Genomic DNA, 18388 nt, shown 5'->3' with positions numbered 1-18388 from the left:
CGACACACTGAAATAGGAAATGGTCTGTTCATTCTCTCAGCGCGTTGTGTACCTACATATTCAAACAATTACCTACTCATGATCTTATCTTTCAATACATAAGTATGTTTTTAGAGGATTTATCAGTGTGATTAATTACTCGAAAGTTGAACAAAGTGTGATAGCGAATTTTAAAGGCTTTAAGAGATGATTGTTGAATGGATTTATAACCTGCGATGTATCGTACCTAAGTGGTTAATAAGTGGGCAAGACTAGGTACTCACTTGTTCAAATCAGATTATTAAAAAATTGAGTTTTGTATTTTTTTTTTTTTTTTTCAAATTAGGCTATTTTTAATAATGTACGTAATATGTTATTTTTAGCGATGATGTGAGTGTTCGTGTGCAAAAGAGCCAAGTTCGCGATTGAGAACAGGTTTATTTTATTGATTAATTTGTGTTCGTAGGTACATATTTTCATAATGTGCTATTCGGTTCATATTAGAAGTGACTGTTCGAAGTTTTACAATTAAGTAGGAGTGAGTAGAATTTTTCTGCCCACTGCTCCGAATATTTTTCCAAAATGTTCCAACGAAGCGATCCATGAACTTTCTTCTATTGTGACAGAAAGTTCGCCTCCGGGGGTTCGTAAACCGTTCAATGTAGGTGCTACCCAGCCATTTGCAATTCCGATTGTCAGTTCGTTAAAAGCAACTAAAATTTAAATAAGTTTGAGTCGCAGATCGAATTTGAATTTTGCTCGATTAAAATTATTAAATGAGCGAATAATTATACCTGTCATCAGATGATAGAACTTGATTCACATTTCCTGCTGATTTTGTCATTTTTGATTATGAAAATTCACCTAATTACGATACGAGACCGAAATACGAAATGGTCTATTCATTCTTTCAGCGTGTTATGTACGTTTAGGTATCTAAACAACTACTCCTGCTCTTATCTTTCAGTGCATATGTATTAAGAGGATTACCAGTGTAATTAATTACTCGAAACGGAAAAATTTGAAATTTTCCCTCTCCACACGCCTCACCCCCCACTCCTACAAAAAATTCTGATGCTACGCATCACAAACTTTCCGAACATGAAGTAGGTATCGAAAAATCGTAAAAATGAGAAACACCCACCCCGTCATGGCGATGCGGCGTACCTATTCATAAAAAAATCACTTTAAAATAAATCGTAACTAATTCGGACTGCGCCTTCTACTGCAGGTGAACTAAAAGGAGACATAACATGTGTGATGTTTACCATGTAAAGACTAAGCCTTGACAAATGTTGGAGTTGCTTACGTTCATTTTTCGCATTTAAAGGCTCATAAAATTTTTTCTATGGCGCTTACAAACTCCAAATTCTTACTGTGCGGTCTTTACCATACTTCCGACCATCTCTACAAATTTCAATGAGATATCATCATTAGGTCGTCTTTTATCGCGTTTACAGACATTTTTTGACACATACATACATACATACACACACACACACACACACGCACACACATACATACATATACACATCATCTCAAAATTGCTCAAAACAAACTTGTGTGAAATCGAAATGCAAAATCGAGTGTAAATTCCAAAGTTCATTTTCCGGCCGAAAACAATACTTTTCTGTACATTGCTTCACGCTGTTCGGAAAGTAAAAATAACTCCAGATTCGGATTCTAGGACCTCGAAAACATATTATTTGACATATTGCACATCAATGAGGGTCGAATACTAATATCACCAATTGATTTTGTAGATAGCCTATTCTGATCAAGTTACATTTTATTCCATTGTGCGAAAGCTACTATGACAATCGAGCTCAAATTTTTACCATAGAATCAATATTTCTGGGCACCCTGTAGTGCATTTAACATCTATTACACCTATAGACACTGGACCTACGTATAAGACAACCAACTGCAGGCCGAGGGGAACGGAAACGGTTAGGAAAACTTGAGTAACGCCAATTCATCCCGCTGGGTGATCTTGGCAGCGCTGTACTTCAATTTTGCAGGCAACAGGGAAAAGGGAGGGCTGTGTAGTCCGCGAGGTACTCCTGACTGCGCGCACAGGCAGGAGTTCCTTCCGGACCGGACTACACAACCCTCCCTTTTCCCTGTTGCCTGCAAAATTGAAGTACAGCGCTGCCAAGGTCACCCGGCGGGATAAATTGGCGTTACTCAGGTTATTTTGCCAAGATGGCTGCCAGTTGGTTGTCTTATACGCAGGTCCAGTGTCTATAATTACACCTCAAGCTCGGAGCACTAGTCGTACAGCAGAGGTAACAGAAATGCATGCAATCTGTTGCCAGTATCTGAAACCTGTAACTGGTTTGAGCACCTATAGGTAGCTGATTGCTGAACTCAGGGTTGTAAAAACCCGGCTAGCGATGTATCAGCTACTCTATATGGATAGTGTAGAAAACAACTGGAAACTACTACGTGTTAGCTCAAAAAATGTCGATTCCTTAGAATAATTGCTGTGGCATAGGCATTCGCCTCACTCTGTTAGGGTACCACTTAATGCAATTCCCAATGTCCTGTAAAATGTTCTTTCAACAGAACGCCCAGGCCCGGACCCGCCCACCGAGTTACCGAGAAAATCTCAGTGGGCCACAATGTATTTGGGCCGATGAGGTAAAAACTGGGCCCCTTAAAAAATTTCTGAATGAATTTTCATGCTCAGTGTCCTGCACTTTAAAAAATGGGAGAAAAAAATTTGGCCGATTAATTGAGGAGCTCAAAATCAGACCTGCTAATATGGGATATCTCGGCAGGCCGCTAAATTTCCCGTGTTCTTGGGTGCAGCCCTGAGAACGCCTCTCTTTTTAAAAATGTTGATACCATCGATTGAGCTCAGCTCAGCACGTTAAAATCTTGATTTTTCCCACTAAAAAACTCCCCAAAAAAATTTCCCACCAAGTTTAAATAAGAGCCACCCTATCGAGCACACTGTCATACTTGGAAAAAAGGACACAACTGTAGAACTATTAACGATATTTGCAGCTTGTGATGTTCGAAAAAATTTGACCACCCCTCCTCCCTTCTGTTCGCATATCGCACCTCTGGAGTACTTTTTTTTAAAACTCTATTCATTATTTTCATCAACTTATAATTAATTGTGAGGAATGAATAGCACCTTGTTTTAAAGATCTGGCATCATACCTTCATTTAGCATAAGAACACTTTGAAAAATAAAATCTTAAAGAGGAAATATTTCAATGTTTGGAAAACATTTTGAGTTTTAACCTTTCATTAAAATTGATCTGGAGGCAAAAGGAAGCGTCCAAAAAAATTTCATTTTTACAAAGTTGTAGAGAATGAAATTTCCAATCGACATAATGTCGTTAGTTTTTTTCTAGAGTGCTTAGTTTTTGAGTTTTTCTCAAAAAACTAAAATTTCATTAGTAGGTATGCGCAAATTTATTTTCTGAAAAATGATCAATTAAAATTTTTTTCAATGTGGTATACAAACCAATAAAAAATACACTCCTTGTGAGTATTTCTCTCTGACAATCATTCAAAACAATCAAAACTATATTTTAACACTTTGTATGTAAGGCCAAGCGGGGTAATGGTGAACATTTTTCAACATTTTGCAAAGTGGACATTTGAAAATAAAAAAAAAACATAGTATAATATTTCTGATTATTATTAGGTACATACCATCGGATCAGTTATAAGCTCCGCTATCCTATGGCGTTGAAAAAATTACGTAATATTGATTCAGTGAGAAATGCCAGTGTGTTCACTATTGCCTCAGGCGTTTTCACCATTACCCTGGAACTTAGGGGTAATTGTGAACAAATGAAAAATAAATAGAATTTGTATTTTTTGTGTTTAAATCACAAATAAATATACATATTCTCCATCAAGTACTCAAATAGAATTGATATGTAGATGGTTTGCAAGAATATTAGAATGCATAAGCTCTCAAACATGCTTCACAGGATCAGGTAAACTGGCCAATATAAGTATCTAAAAAAGTGTTTTTGTACTTGTCTGACACTTGAGGATAAGTATTTGTAGACAAAACCAAAGAGCATCTTGGTGAATGCTGACCTGAGAAAACTTCCTGCCAATTTTCCATTTTGTGCCCTTAACAACTGTGCAATGAAGTAACGCGCTAATGGTTCTTTTTCTACACTAAAAATTAGCCATTGCCCAACTTAAACTTTATTTTGGTTTTCGAATAATATTTTCCTGGTTGGCAGTTTTCTTCAGGGTCAATTTTTTGGGAGGGTTTTTTCAATGGCAGTTTTGAGTTTTGGCTTATTTTCCTGAACAAAAAAAAAAACAAAAAAACAATAGGCAAAATTTCTACAATTATACCTACCCAAAGCTTTAATTTTCAAACTCACTTTTATTTCTTTAGAACTTAAATTCAACTTTTGGCAAACTTTGAATAAGATTCTGTGCATCCAATCTCTTTTTTTCGTTTAGGTATAATTCCTCATAATCTATGCAAAATTAATACAAAAGGCTTTACATTTTTCTGTTCACAATTGCCCCCATGTAAAAAAAACATTGGGGCAATAGTAAACGCAATGAATGAAGTGCTTGCAGTAAGAGTTATGCTTCCAAATCACCATATATGTGTAATTTGAACTATAAATAACTGTTTTGAAGTAATAAGAAGACACAACTTACTGAATTGACTATTCAAGAAATTTTTTGAAAAATGATGAAAAATCTTGTTGCAAAATTTTCATGTGAAAAAAAATTAAACTTCCTCTGATTTCTCTATTTTTTGTTGGATTTTGCTTGTGATAACATCAACACGTTGCCTATTATCTCTACTTTATCATCTGTATATTGTGCACTCTTCTAGATGAAATGGGAATCATTTTTTTGATTTTTTAACAAGTTGTTCACAATTACCCTTGTTCACCATAGCCCCGATTGACCTTATGGGATTTACCCAAAAAAGGCGGAGTTTTTTGATATGTATCCCAGTATCCTTATAACTCCGAACAACTTGCGATGTTGTTGGGATTTTGAGTTAGGCCATTTGCGTTTTTTACATGATCTAGATAATGTACCCAACTCAAAGTGTTATTTTTGGTTGAGGGGGGGGGGGGTCATTCAAACCCCCAATGTGCAAAAATGTCAAAATCGATTTTTTTTAGATGTAACCTTATTACTCCCAAGGTGCGATATGTACATAATTCATTTTTCAAGAATCTGGAAAATTGGAAAAATTTGTCTGGAAAACCTGGAAAAGTCAGGGAAAATTATTTCCAAAAATAAGTGGACACCCTGTAATAGGTTCCGGTTTCTGGATCGTTTCAGACCCACAGCTCTGATCTATATAGGAGAGGGTGGTAATGCTCCAATACACAGGCATAAGGCAGAATTTTGTTGTGTTACTTGAAGGATTGATTATAGGTGATTCGAATTGAATATTCTGGTGTGCAAAAAATGATCGAAATACTGATTTTTAAAATTTTCAGGCATTTATAATCTACTTTGAAGTGCTATTTCCAACAGTCTTCTAATCATTTGTAATGTAAAAGAGATTTCAATTTTGAGGGACCATGGAATGCATTTTTTTCTTTCATTTTGAAGATGACCCTCAACACGTTGCTATAGTTGGAATATGATATTTAAAAAGTATTTGCCGAGTTGTAACCAACTAATTGAATATTTTCAAATTTGAGAAAATTTTTTTGAACTCAAAGAATCTGAAAAAGCACATTGGCAAGTGAGATACCCTTTGAATATATTGGCGAATAATCCCTCTCATCGATAAATTCAAACACATGTAGGTAATCTCGTAATTCCAGCGTCATTTGCCAAAAAATTGAATTAATCTTTCAAGAATCATTGGCGAATATCAGTCGCAAATTCTTGTTTAATTTGCGTATCATCGTGACGTATGAAACTCGATTAATCTGCGACGTCTTCATATTAATCCTATCCGGGTATCCTATCGATGCGTTGTTTTGGCTCAAAAATTCTCCATAAAATACGAAATAATAGAGACGCGTAATCGATCGATTAATCATCTTCATCATCGTCGTCATCATCACTTGAAAAGAACAACACACAAACCGAAAACGTGAAATATGACTACGTAGGTATGTGTACCTACCTCGATCTACGTATGTACTATTCGACTAGATAGATGGCTTATGTTGTGCACTTGCAAACAATTATATAATAATACGGTTACCTATACCATTTAGGAACAGGTTCGCGAACATCCATTTATTCCAAACTAGTTAGCAATGAGAAGACAGGATCGCGATGGTAATGTATCTCACAATGAGAAGCTCATCGTCCATCGATCCTGCTCTCTAAGTTCAAATAAAACCAAATGTTTTTACGCGAATCGACTTCATATTGCAGTAGCTTCGCACAAACACGGAGGTAAGTGAACTACTCGCAATATGGTGGAAGCTTTTACAACAAATTAAATCGTTTGTCTACCGGTTTGACTAGTCTGCAAACACGCAAAAAAAAACCGCTAGGTATATTTAAAATTCGCCCGGCTGACTTTATATCTCTCAGGCATCGATCGTATAGGTAACCTTAAACTTGAATTTGAAACCGCATAACTACGGACAAGTTTTCCCCATTTTCCAATTACTTACATCTCGCGATCTCGCGGTTTTTCAACTTTTTTTTTCGGTGCTTGGTGCATGATAAATGATGTGTATTTTTCGAGAACTCGCGTAGTGTTGATGTTGATACCTTTGATGGTACTGTGTACGCGGATATGGTAGCGAATTCTTCGTGACGAATATGATATTGTCATTTGTTGTGTTCGGATGTCTGGCGTGGACCTCGTGTAGTGCTTTCGACTTGGTGACCGGCGTCGGTGGTGGAAAAGCGTGGTACGATCATTTGCCTAATGAGAACCTTACAGGAGTTCCGAAACGGATATTGGATAACGAGCAGTATTATCCGGCTTTTAAAGATCTTTGGTTGTCGATAATTGGCAAGACCGGCAATAACGAAAGAGTCATCAAGGAAGCCAGGAAACGACAGGTGAGTTGGGTTTTTATGTTGGAAGGCTTTAATTTTAATTTTTTTTTCAAAGTTTGGTTTGAATTTTGGCGAGTTTTTTGATACATTAATAAGAACTATTTTGATGGAATGAATTTTGAAAAATTTCGTTTCAAAAAATAAAATTGGAATTTTTGCGACATGTTTAAAGCTTGATTTGGAAATTAGAAGATCTCTCAAAATAAGTTTCTGAATTTTCAAACTGAAATCCAAACGATAAATCTAAAATCATAATAATCATGTCGACGGTCTTGAAAACTGAAATTTCCTCAAGAATTAGAGAAAAAGACTTTTCATTTAGACGTTTTTTCAACTTGAGGAAAAAAATACAGGATGACCATCAGAGTTTGATGCTCATTCAATAATTTCCATTTTTGATAATTGACAAAATTTAAATGTTTTCAACATGGACAGTGGAAGAAAAATTTTTTGTTATGGAAATTTTAGTTTTAGAATTTTCTATGTTTTTGTTGATTGGGGGTGAAGGAAGGGGGGGGGTGAGAGGGAAGAGTAAATTTTAATGCTCAAACTAAATGTTCCGAAAAAAATGAATAATTTTTCAACTTTGAGTTTTTAATATTCAAAATTTATTCAAACTCAGTTTTCACTCAATACGAAGGTGTCTCCAATTTTCATGTTTTAAATTTGTTCAATGAGATCTCTTGGGAACGTTTTAATTCCGAAATGAAATTTTTTTTCAAAAGGAGAAGCTCACTTTGAGAAATGCTGTTTTGATTTTCAATTTATTTTCAGCAAAATTTTATTAGTCTTGGTCCATAATTTTTTATCTCTGCCAAAATTCCTCTTTTGAAAATCAGAAACTCATTTTGAGGAATTATTCAATTTCCAAAGTGACTTCATTTAAAATCAAAGGGATAAATTTTTGATTTTAAAATTTTCTCACTACGGATTTTTTTTAATTTTAAAATTTTTGTTTGGAAACATTTCAACTATAAATACCCCCCCCCCCCCCCACCGACCACTTGGAAAATTCCAACTTTGAGATTTTAGTATTTTAGGAATTTGATTTTGAAAATTTAATGGAAATTTTGGCGTTGAAATGAGCTAAAAACACTTTGTTTTCGCCTTCAAATTTGGTAACAAAATTTTAAACAAGTTGTTACAAAATTGAATTTCAAAATAAAATTTTTTTGATTACAAAAATCAATTCGAAATGTTTTTCATTTTGTGCCAAAAAAATATTCATCAAATTGTGATTTTTTGGAAAGTATTATAGCTTTTCGAAAACAAAAAAGAACTTCTAAATGATTAGCATTTCTTATACTTATTTGAGCTTTTATTTCGCAAGTGCTTTTAAAAAAGTTGTGGTTCTATAAATCTATGTTTCCAAAATGTTTTCAAATTATACGAATGTAAGTTTCAGTTTGGGTCAAAATGATTTATAAAATTTCATCCCTCGTTTGAATTTTTCTTTAGTAATAAAAAAATTAAGCTAGAATCAAGAGTGAGTGTTGAACCAACCTTGAATTTTTTTGAAAAAAATGACCCCATCTTATTTGTGAAAATTTATCTATTGAGCTCAGAAATCAAAGAGTTTGGATTTTTGAAAAATAAAATTTTTACTTTTTTTAAATTAGAAAAAGTAATGCATTTATGTTTTTGAATTTTGAGAATTTTTAGTTCTTCTCGGCCTTAATTTTTGCAAAAAAAAAGAATTTTCCAACAATTCTGTAAGATTTTTTTTCGAATGGGTATTTTTTTGCCGGAAAAATTCAATTAATAAATTTTATTTATTTGATTCAGTTTTTATAACAAGATAAAAATAAAGGGGCTAGTCTGGGTCGAAGACGACCATTTATTGAGATCATAAGAAAAGAACATATGTAGTAGCTAAATTGAATTTTTTTTTAAAAATCAGCCAGTGAGAAAAAACGGGGTAGGGGAAGGACAGAAATTTACGAAAGAAATTATAATATCATTTTTTAAAAAAAGAACAGCACCTATGTAGATGCTGGAAAAAGCACTTCAAAATAAAAAAGACGAATTATTAAAATTCTTTCTTGCTAAAATAACCAAATTCACCCAATTTTTTCTCAATTATTTCCAAAAAAAAAAAAAATGAGAGTGAAACTGTGGAGGTGAGAAAAAAGAGATGTGGACAACTGGAGATTGTTGATTTCTGTCTCATTGTGAAATTGGCAAAATTGATTTTCAATTCGAAAATTTCCAATTTCAGTTGACAATTTTTCAGAATTGATGTTGAATTATTTCATAAAAATTAAACTGCGAGTTGAAGATTGAAAGGAATAGACTCGTCATTGAGTTGGTAAACAATTTTAATTTCAAAAAATCTCCTTCTTTAAATTTATTTTGAAAATTGAAATTGTTTATTTTATTTTTTTTTAATGGAAAATGCTTATTTTACTTTTCCTTGAAAATTGATGAAAATTTGTTCCTCGGCTAATATTGACCACTTTGACTGAAATTTCAATCATTTTAAATGAATACTGATCTTCCAGCTAGATTTTGATTATATCTAGAAAATTTTAAATTCTTCCAACAATTGAATATTTAGCTTTTTCCTATTTTTGAGGAGCCTTTCTTAGTGGTTTTTTACTTCAGTGAATTCTTGTTGAAAATTTAGAACCTCGAGTGTTATTTTTTGGAAAGATTTTATAATTTCCAGTTGACTTAGATCCTCTAGCGAAGACCGAAAAATTGATTTCAGCTTCTAAAAGTTATATTTATATCTTCATTTGAGGTGCTCTGTCTAAAAATGTTCGGTTCCAGTGAACTCCAGTTGAATGTTTACGACTACATTTTGAAATTTCCAAAATTAGCCAAAATAATCAAAAATGGTTAAACCGGTTGATCATAATTGCCTGATCTGAACGAAAAAATATGATTTCTTCCTGAATTTTCATCAATTCATTGTACCAACTAAAATTTTACAATTCTCATGGCAATTACCCCTCCCCCTCCCTCCCTTCTTTCTCTTCATCTGACTTTCTTAAAAAAAAAAAAAAAAAAAAGTCGAAATAAGTACTGCTGAAGGCTGTACAGGTTGACAAATAAGATGTGGATTTTAAGTCGTCTGTATTTGTTGGAAGATTAACTTATATTCTGAATTTTGGCAACATATTTCTTTTACAAAAAAGAAAATTTCAAATAAAAAATGATGAAAGTTCTTGTAATTTTCAAAAATTTTCCAAAAATGGTGAAAAATTTGTTGAAGGGGGTGATATTTTGTCAAGAAGGGGGGGGGGAAGAGTTGATTGGAAAATGCTCAATTTGAAGATAACTTTGAATCAGATTTCGAGAAAAAATACAAAAGATGTGCCTTGAAATGAACTCAGGAAAATATTTCTCAGAGGCCTTGAAGAAGAGTGGGGGATTTTTAAAATGGTCATTCAAATCGCATTTTAAAAATATATGCCATATAATTAGGCTCTTATTTATTGATTAAAAATGCTGTAGAAATCAATTGTGATGGCTACTGCATCCCTGAGGGGTTCTTGAATCCTTCTGAAACAAAATAAGGTTGAAAAATAATTCATAAAATGGCAAATGAGACATGAGTGTAACTAATCGTAATAACTACAGCCCAAGTAGGCAATTTCTCAATTTTTATAGGACACTTGGCATCAAAAAATAAACTTTGGAAGGCCAATGAGACATTTATCTTCTTCTCATTTGCTTCTCAATTCCATAAATTGAGATAAAACACTGATAAGACCATCTAAAGATCGCTTCTTTTATAAAAAAAATTCAATTTTCGGTTGGCAAAATTTGGGTCATTCGTTTATTTAGGAAGTTGATATGAAAATAGCTGGGTACGAGTACGTATAATAATCGACGTCTAGTTAAGTATTTAATTCCATAGTTTTTGCGATTTATCCAACACATCGCACCGGTCTTTTAATTAATTACATAATTAACATTTCTCTATTATTTTGAAAACTTATAATATCCGGTAATTACACGTACGTTTAGTTTCAAGGTCACGTATGTACCTACCTACGTACATTAAAAGATAGGTTAGACTATTAAGTGCGTAACTAAGTAATTTTCGTGTATATTTCATTCAATATCAATTTCAAAAAACAAAAAGAAAAAATTGGAAAATACATAATTTGCCATGACAAAGAATTTTATAGGTTAGCTATAAATTATAATAGTCGTATTTCGATGACTTGCTTGAAATACCAATTATAATTATATAGGCTCGCTTAGGTCGGTATCATATTGAAGGAAGGTCTAATTGAGGTAATTTTTCGATACACTGGCGTGTGTGAGAAATGAGAATGATTCGTAGTAAAGGAAAAAAAACGAACTTTATATGAATCAGATAAAAATTTAGAAGCTCGAGGTGTACCTACTTATATCAATTTCGGTCCTTAGTCGTCGTCTCGATGGTAATTTAACTTGGGTAATTTTCACGTTAACGAGAAGTTTGTGAGTCAACAATCAACGTGACCTTGTGTTTTACGAGATCGTTGGTCGAGAAATTGAGATAAATATTTACTCGTATTTTGCTAGTTTAAAATTACGCCTTGCTGATTAGCTAAAAAAATAAACCCTAGACCCACATTATGTCTTCCTTATTACGAAAAAATTTTAAAAAAAGGGAAATTAATTCGCGGATTCGATAATCCAGTTTTCGCACGTCGAACAAGAAAATAGTCGATTTTGACCATGAACTTGATAATGATTTTAATGCCTGGTTTGTTGCCAAGTCATAATTAATCGATTCGATCGTGACCTTTTTATTTTGTGGCAGAAAGTACAGAAGATCATCGACGACAATGTTCCATTTCCTTGCGACCTGAGCTTAGCAAGATCGCCCGAGAAGCCCTCGAGTGTCCATACTCTGAGACCTGGAGATATAGACGTGGTGGCTGCTCTAGGAGATAGCTTAACTGCTGGAAATGGAGCTCTAGCTTTGAGTACGCAACACGTCATGGTCGAGAATAGGGGTCTGGCTGCTCTGATAGGTAAGTGGCCGTTGGCCAGGACCTTGATGATTTTTTTACTTAAAATAAAAGGGGGAAAAAATCTCGCGGAAATAAAAATATCGCTTCCGATGCGCGGCTCGAGTAATCTTAGCTGATGGCAAGATCAAGTTGCACGTTCAAGTGCATCTGTGGGTATAAAAATATCGTAGATGTGTGTAATTATTTATAGTAATATATACGCAAGGTCCTTTATTTATCTACGCTAGATGAGTGTTGTATGTGAAAATTAAAACTCGTTTGGATTGTGTTTTTCTCGTACAGGAGGCCAAGCTACATGGAGGAAGTTCTTAACGTTACCTAATATCCTCAAAGAATTTAATCCTAAATTGATCGGATACGCTTTGGGCGACTCGTTCACACATCACAGAGAATCGCAATTTGACATCGCCGAAATCGGAGCCATGAGTCAGGATTTACCGTTCATGACCAGGCAACTGGTCAAGAGAATTAAAAAAGACCGCAGGGTTGACTTCCAAAACGATTGGAAGGTAAGACAAGGTCGTATAAGGTTGAAGCCCCAATGACTAGACTGCATAAATGAGTGTTGTGTTGTTGTCTGCGACGAGTGACGAAGAGAGACGAGTATTTCCTGATTTGGTGTTTTTTTTCTGTTCCAGTTGATTACTGTGTTGATGGGATCGAATAATTTCTGCATCGATATTTGTTACTTGCCAAATGCCCTTACGAGTATAGAAGAACATAAGGGTCATTTAATCAAATCTTTAGAGTTCCTCAGAGACAATATGCCTCGTACTATTGTTAGTCTTGTACAATCTCCTAGTAAGTACATAGCATTATTTTATTTGAAATGAAAATCCAGTGTATTAAGAAGGGAGGAGGAGGGTTGTGGGATTCTATCTCAATTCAGAATATTGAACTTACGAGTCTATATAATTTTTTAATGGTCAAATTTTTGTGTTTCAGATTTAAAAGCTCTAGTCAATTTTGAATACTTCCCACCAGTTTGCGAGTTACTCCACAAGTTCGAATGCCCTTGTCTTTTTACCCTTCAGCATAAACCTAGGTATCAAGAATATGTTCAAACTATGGATGGATGGCAACGAGTCGAAGAGGAAGTGGTGAGTGATGATGTTTTCAATATATATTATGTATTGTGCTATTATTGAAAATAAATAAGTACATGCTTACCTAATTTTAATTCACGTAATTTAAATTATTTAGGCGAACGATGAACGTTTCAAAACAAAGGAAGATTTCGCAGTTGTACTTCAACAGTTCACCAAGAACATAACGTTTCCTCCAAAACGCCAACCTAATGGTCAAGTTTTAACTGATTTAACGTATTTGTCTGATGATTGCTTCCATTTCAGTCAGAAGGGGTATTCTAGAGGTGAGTGAAATATGTACTATTTAAGCTTTTGGTTGGAAGTTGGATTTAATTTAGGGAGAAGAAAGGAGGATCTTAGCCAAAATTTTAGAGACTTGAGTGATTTTTTGATTCTTGATGACGATGAATTTTAAAAAATCTAAGAGTCAAAAATGGGAAAAAATCAAAATTTTAGCAAATTAACCTAGAACGCTGAAATTTGATGTATACCCTATTTTCGATCCCTCGAATCGATTGAAAAAGGGTTTGAACCGTTTAGAGTAGTTCTGGAGCCTCCAGCAAATTTTTGAAAGTTGATATTTTCACAAAAATTTACCTAATGAAGCCAGGCAACTAAAATTCACTATATGTCTCTCAACCTTAACACGCTGAGCTAAGTAGAAGGGCTCTACAGCCATTCTGGAGCCTCCAGTTATATTTTGGAAGCTCCAGTTTTCCAAAAAAAAATCATGAAATCTTTCCAAATCAGCTTCAGCACGTATTCTCGAGATGGGTGCTTGTTAGTGACCCATTTGACCGATTATTCATGACTTCTTCAATGTCAGTGTCTGCTATTTCAAAATCTTATTTTTTTCAGCGCTGCAGCTGCAGTGATTCCAAGATTGAAAATTTGAAAAATTCATTGTACCCCTAACGTTTGAAAAAAAAAGATAAAATTTAGTTTCCACGATATTTTTGGTATGGTGAGGTCATTTTAAAGCGGTTTCAAGCCGTTCTGGAGCCTCCAGCAATTTTTTTAAAAATTCATCCAGTTTTCCAAAACAAAAAAAAACGCCATAAAGTTGGCTCAAATTTACTTTAGCTCGTATAATCGCGATTGGTGGCATTTGGGGGGGGGGGACTGACATTTTGAAAATTCGCTGGAGGTTCCAAAATATCTGGAATTTATCTTCAATCTACTCGGCATGTCAAATGTACAAAATGGCTTCAAACAAATTAGAAATATCGATAAATATTTACAACAACAGTAAGAAATCGAAAAATATTTAAAATTGAAAAAATCTCGTTAAATTAAAAGTTTTGCAAAATAATGCAAAGATTTTCTTAAAAAATAATCACGAAAAATTCGCCAAATTTTCATGAAATTTATTGAAAACTATGTACATAAAAAAAATGAAGTGTACAAACTATTGACGAAGTTTTGTAAAATAAACAGCAAATCTGCGCAAAAATCGTTGAAAATTATGTAAAAAGTGATAAAATATGATCAAAAGCTTTAAAAAAAAACGCTGAAACCCCCGCATTCATAATTGACAAAAAATTGGCAATAGTGGCACAAAAAATATTTTCAAAAGTATACAAAACTTGTGAATAATATGCGTAAAGTTATCATAAAATAATAAAATTCAGATGAAAGTTGTTGGAAATCCAGAAAAAGATAATGAAATATCATTTAAATGATAATTGCATAAGTAAGAACCAAAATTACGTAAGTAAAGCTGATTAAAAAAATAACTGAATTTAAATTCGAATTTATGCAAATGAAATAAAAATTGATAAATTATTGAATCTCTTGAAGAAACTCTATTTTTGAATAATTTTAAAGAAGGGGGAAATGGTGAGAATTGAAGTTCTTCAAGTCCATATCTCTTTTTCCTTTCGCTTCGAAGAGTTCAAAAATTTCATTACTCATTAGATGCGTTCTTTTTACACGGATTTTGGCAGATTTTCAAGAATCTGGATTTCGGACGTTTTTCAAAATCTCTTTTTTTCAACACTTTTGAGATTACATTCACCAATTTTTCAAAACCTCAAGCCTTCTTTTTCGAAGTAAAATTCAAAATCCATTTTCAAAAGCTGTTATTCGAGCAGATTCTTGTGGATTCTAAATCTGCAAAAATCCACGTTAAAAGAACACAACTATTTTACTTATGGGTATTTTGAAGAAACCGTCACAAAAATGGACTGGGAAATATTTCTCTATTTTTGAGCTTATATTCACTCAATCAGTAAAAAATTGAATAAAAAGTTAAAAAGTTGCATAGCTTTTAGATGTTTTTTTTTTTTTTTTTAATTGAGCATTTGAAGATGAATAGATTTTCAACCTTTTGCAAAATCAAACAGGTACTTTAAACGGATCAAAAAATGTGATGAAAAAGAAAGATTTTCAAGTCAATATTATTATCTCGTACCTCTCACCCCCTCTCTTCTTTCCTCCATCAAAAATCTCAAACTTTCGGTATTTTGAAAAAAAATCTGATGAATAAAAATTAACTCAGATCCTTTTCTCAAAATTTGATCTGAAAAAAAAAAAAAAAAAAAAAAAAAAAACAGATAAAATCAAATGCGTACTTCTCAAACATCTTATCCCCCCCCAAGAAAGCTCAAAATTTTCAATATTAAATCATTAAAATCTATACTAACAAAAATTTAAAAAATTGATTTGGACATTTTTTTCAAATTTTCTGGTCTCAGCTCAGTTTAACTTACAAAAAAAAAAAAAAAAAAAAAAAATGAATGAAACTTGAAAAGCTTAAAACCTTTAATATTTTGAAAGAAATATTACAAAAATGAATGAAGACATTTTTCTTGAATATTTTCGAGAATAAATTACTTTGTAAAATAACAAAAAACAAAAGTAGGTAATTCTTTTTTTTTGTGTGTTTTTCTAGTGCACTTTTTGAAATTTCTGGAATTTTGAGAGTACATCTTTATTTAGGGTTTAGTTGAATTTAGAGTATTTTTTAAACATGCTGAGAATTTTTTTTGAAGAAACTTGGTTTTAAAATTTTGAAAAATTATACCTATTTTTTGTTTCGTTCTGACTTGACGTATGATCCTCTTCTAAAAGGATGGGGCGAGGGATGGATTCTGGAAAAAAGTATCTATTATTTGTGGTGTTTTTTAGAATTTAAAACAAAATAAAAAAGTTGAAACAATGAAGTTTTGTCGAAGTGGGTAATATATTTTAGTATCCAATTTTACCATCTTGTATAGAAATTATCCAAAGCATAATTTAATTTCGCACTGACGAAGGTCAGGTATTGATTTGGCATCAACTTGAGAATCTGTATCCATAATAATTCTATAGATTCCTGATTCACCCTTCAAGACTTCAACTTTCCAAATGCGAGTACATTCTAGATACATGATTGTATTAAATGATGTCACCTTCTCTAATGATCTGAAACTTTCTCCTTGTCTATGAAAATACCACCCTTCTAAACTCCAAATTATACCTATTTTTCCGTCTTTCACTTAATACCCGGTTTATTTAATATTATCATCGGGTACCTATTTGAAAATATCTGCTTTCAATTTCATTGGTCATGATCGAGAAGTACCTTTTACTAGCTTTACTTTTCATTTTTTACCTTTGGATGTTTTTTGGATCAAGTTCCTTCCAAACTGTTGAAAAAAGAAAAGTGATATCCTTCCTCGCCATTGTTTGTCCTGTGGTATAACCTATTATGACTCACCATCAATTCGTTGGTCCAATGCCATAAAAATTTCCAGTTCGATGATTCTAAGTAGGCAGTTGGAGTAGTTTTGAATCACTCGATAAACCCATCCATTTCTATAAATATTTTTGAAGGAATTGCAAATTTGATTCCAACAAAAAAATTGAATTCTACATTCCAAATACCTATTCGCTGCTCTCATCGCACGTCTGCCTAAAAAAGCAAAAATTCTCATCCTGTCGCTTCAACCTCGCTTTTTAAATTACTCTATAAACATCACATCCTTCTCAAACGTGTCTATAAATTCGCAGCATCGAACGCTTTATGGAACAACATGCTAGAACCAGTCGGTGCCAAGTCGATAAATTGGAATACAGAATTCGCCAAGTTCCTCTGCCCTACGCAAAGTTCACCATACATACGGACCTGGAGAAATAGCTGATGATGATACCGATACTTAGCCCAAAGGGAGCAGCCGTTGGTTGTAGTTTGATACTTGTATATCAAACATCAAATCAATTGGCACAAGTTACCATCATAATGCACTATAAGTAATAATAAAGGTCATAGCCACGGGCTATTCGACATAATGATGGCGATACGTGTCTCCTCTTAATCGTTTGTCAATTGTGATATTAAAATATTTCTTATTTTAATTTTATTCTGTAATATTGTGGTCACGTCTTGCTTTTGTGGCCGGCATCGCATCGTACACATTTTTCTGGTGTACTGTCTCATTGAAAACAACACCGAGAGAGATGTTTATTATCAATAATATGAGTACATTTTTATATACGCGTATATTTTTTATACAATATACTTTATGTAATAATAGTATTATGAAAATGCAAAAAAAAAAAAATAGTATAACTCATATTTTTTTTATTATAATACCTACTTATTCTCACAATCGTTTAATTTTAAGTCAGCGTCAGCTTGGGAAAAATTTTTTTCCTACAAGAGCGAGAAAAAAAGCTGATTCAAGTGAGTATTCATTTTTTGTAAAAACTAAACTCGAGTTCGTTGGTTCGTTATGATTTAGTGAAAACTTGTTTACAAAACGCCTCTTACTTACTCGAATGTTATCGAAAATTTCATGAACTTGATTTGGTAGGTATTTAAAATCAAGAGGTAGGTAATTCAAGTTCAGTGGTAGCAAGTTGTTCTTTTTTTCACTCTGGAAATTAGTACACAGTACTCCAAAAAAAAAAAAATTACAAGTTATACCTAATTCCAAATTAGTTAGGAACTGGTTTTTAAGATAGGAAAAATTTACTATCGAATTTATAATATAGGTACGTTGTGATAATATTTCTCAGGAGTGTAGCCTGTAGGATGACAGAAAAACGATAGGCTACGATATTTTTTGTGAATAAAAATAGGTATGCTTGAAAGAAAGAACACCATCAATATTGAATTGATTATTTTTGCATAGTTACAAATAGATGATACATACAAATAGATAATAGATATGCACTTGAACGCTCTTCACCAGCTGCAGCTTCTATAGTTGTTTGTCTTTAATTTGAATTGAATTACCTACTCATCCATGGTCTAAAATTCGTTTAAATGAAAATACGATCATTAGCCTGATTTTTCTTAGAACAAAGGAAAAAAGGAACATATTCTAATCAAAAAAAAAAAAAAAAAAAAAAAAATGAAAGAAT

General features: G+C 33.1%; 1 protein-coding gene and 1 long non-coding RNA gene across 2 annotated transcripts; one reads left to right on the top strand and one right to left on the bottom strand.

Moving 5' to 3' along the window:
- Positions 1-397: 397 nt before the first annotated feature.
- LOC135847371 (uncharacterized) lies at positions 398-956 on the bottom strand. Its single transcript, XR_010559159.1, has 2 exons — positions 774-956; positions 398-692 (listed from the first exon to the last, which is right to left on the bottom strand). It is a non-coding gene; the product is annotated as an uncharacterized LOC135847371 (long non-coding RNA).
- A 5273-nt stretch (positions 957-6229) lies between these two features.
- On the top strand, positions 6230-17597 carry LOC135847308 (phospholipase B1, membrane-associated-like). Its single transcript, XM_065366777.1, has 7 exons — positions 6230-6978; positions 11738-11951; positions 12234-12460; positions 12590-12752; positions 12897-13051; positions 13155-13323; positions 17033-17597. The coding sequence occupies exons 1-7, from the start codon at positions 6733-6735 to the stop codon at positions 17161-17163; spliced, it is 1305 nt and encodes a 434-aa protein (XP_065222849.1). The 5' UTR covers positions 6230-6732; the 3' UTR covers positions 17164-17597.
- Positions 17598-18388: the final 791 nt, after the last annotated feature.

Source organism: Planococcus citri, chromosome 5, assembly GCF_950023065.1.
Source record: "Planococcus citri chromosome 5, ihPlaCitr1.1, whole genome shotgun sequence".
Lineage (NCBI taxonomy): Eukaryota > Metazoa > Arthropoda > Insecta > Hemiptera > Pseudococcidae > Planococcus > Planococcus citri.
This window is presented reverse-complemented; position numbering and strand designations above follow the sequence as displayed.

Coding starts and splice junctions, on each gene's coding strand:
- LOC135847308 (XM_065366777.1), top strand. CDS start 6,733: ATGATATTGTCATTTGTTGTGTTCGGATGTCTGGCGTGGACCTCGTGT. Junction 11,952..12,233: donor GGGTCTGGCTGCTCTGATAG/GTAAGTGGCCGT, acceptor TTTCTCGTACAG/GAGGCCAAGCTACATGGAGG. Junction 12,753..12,896: donor TAGTCTTGTACAATCTCCTA/GTAAGTACATAG, acceptor TTTGTGTTTCAG/ATTTAAAAGCTCTAGTCAAT.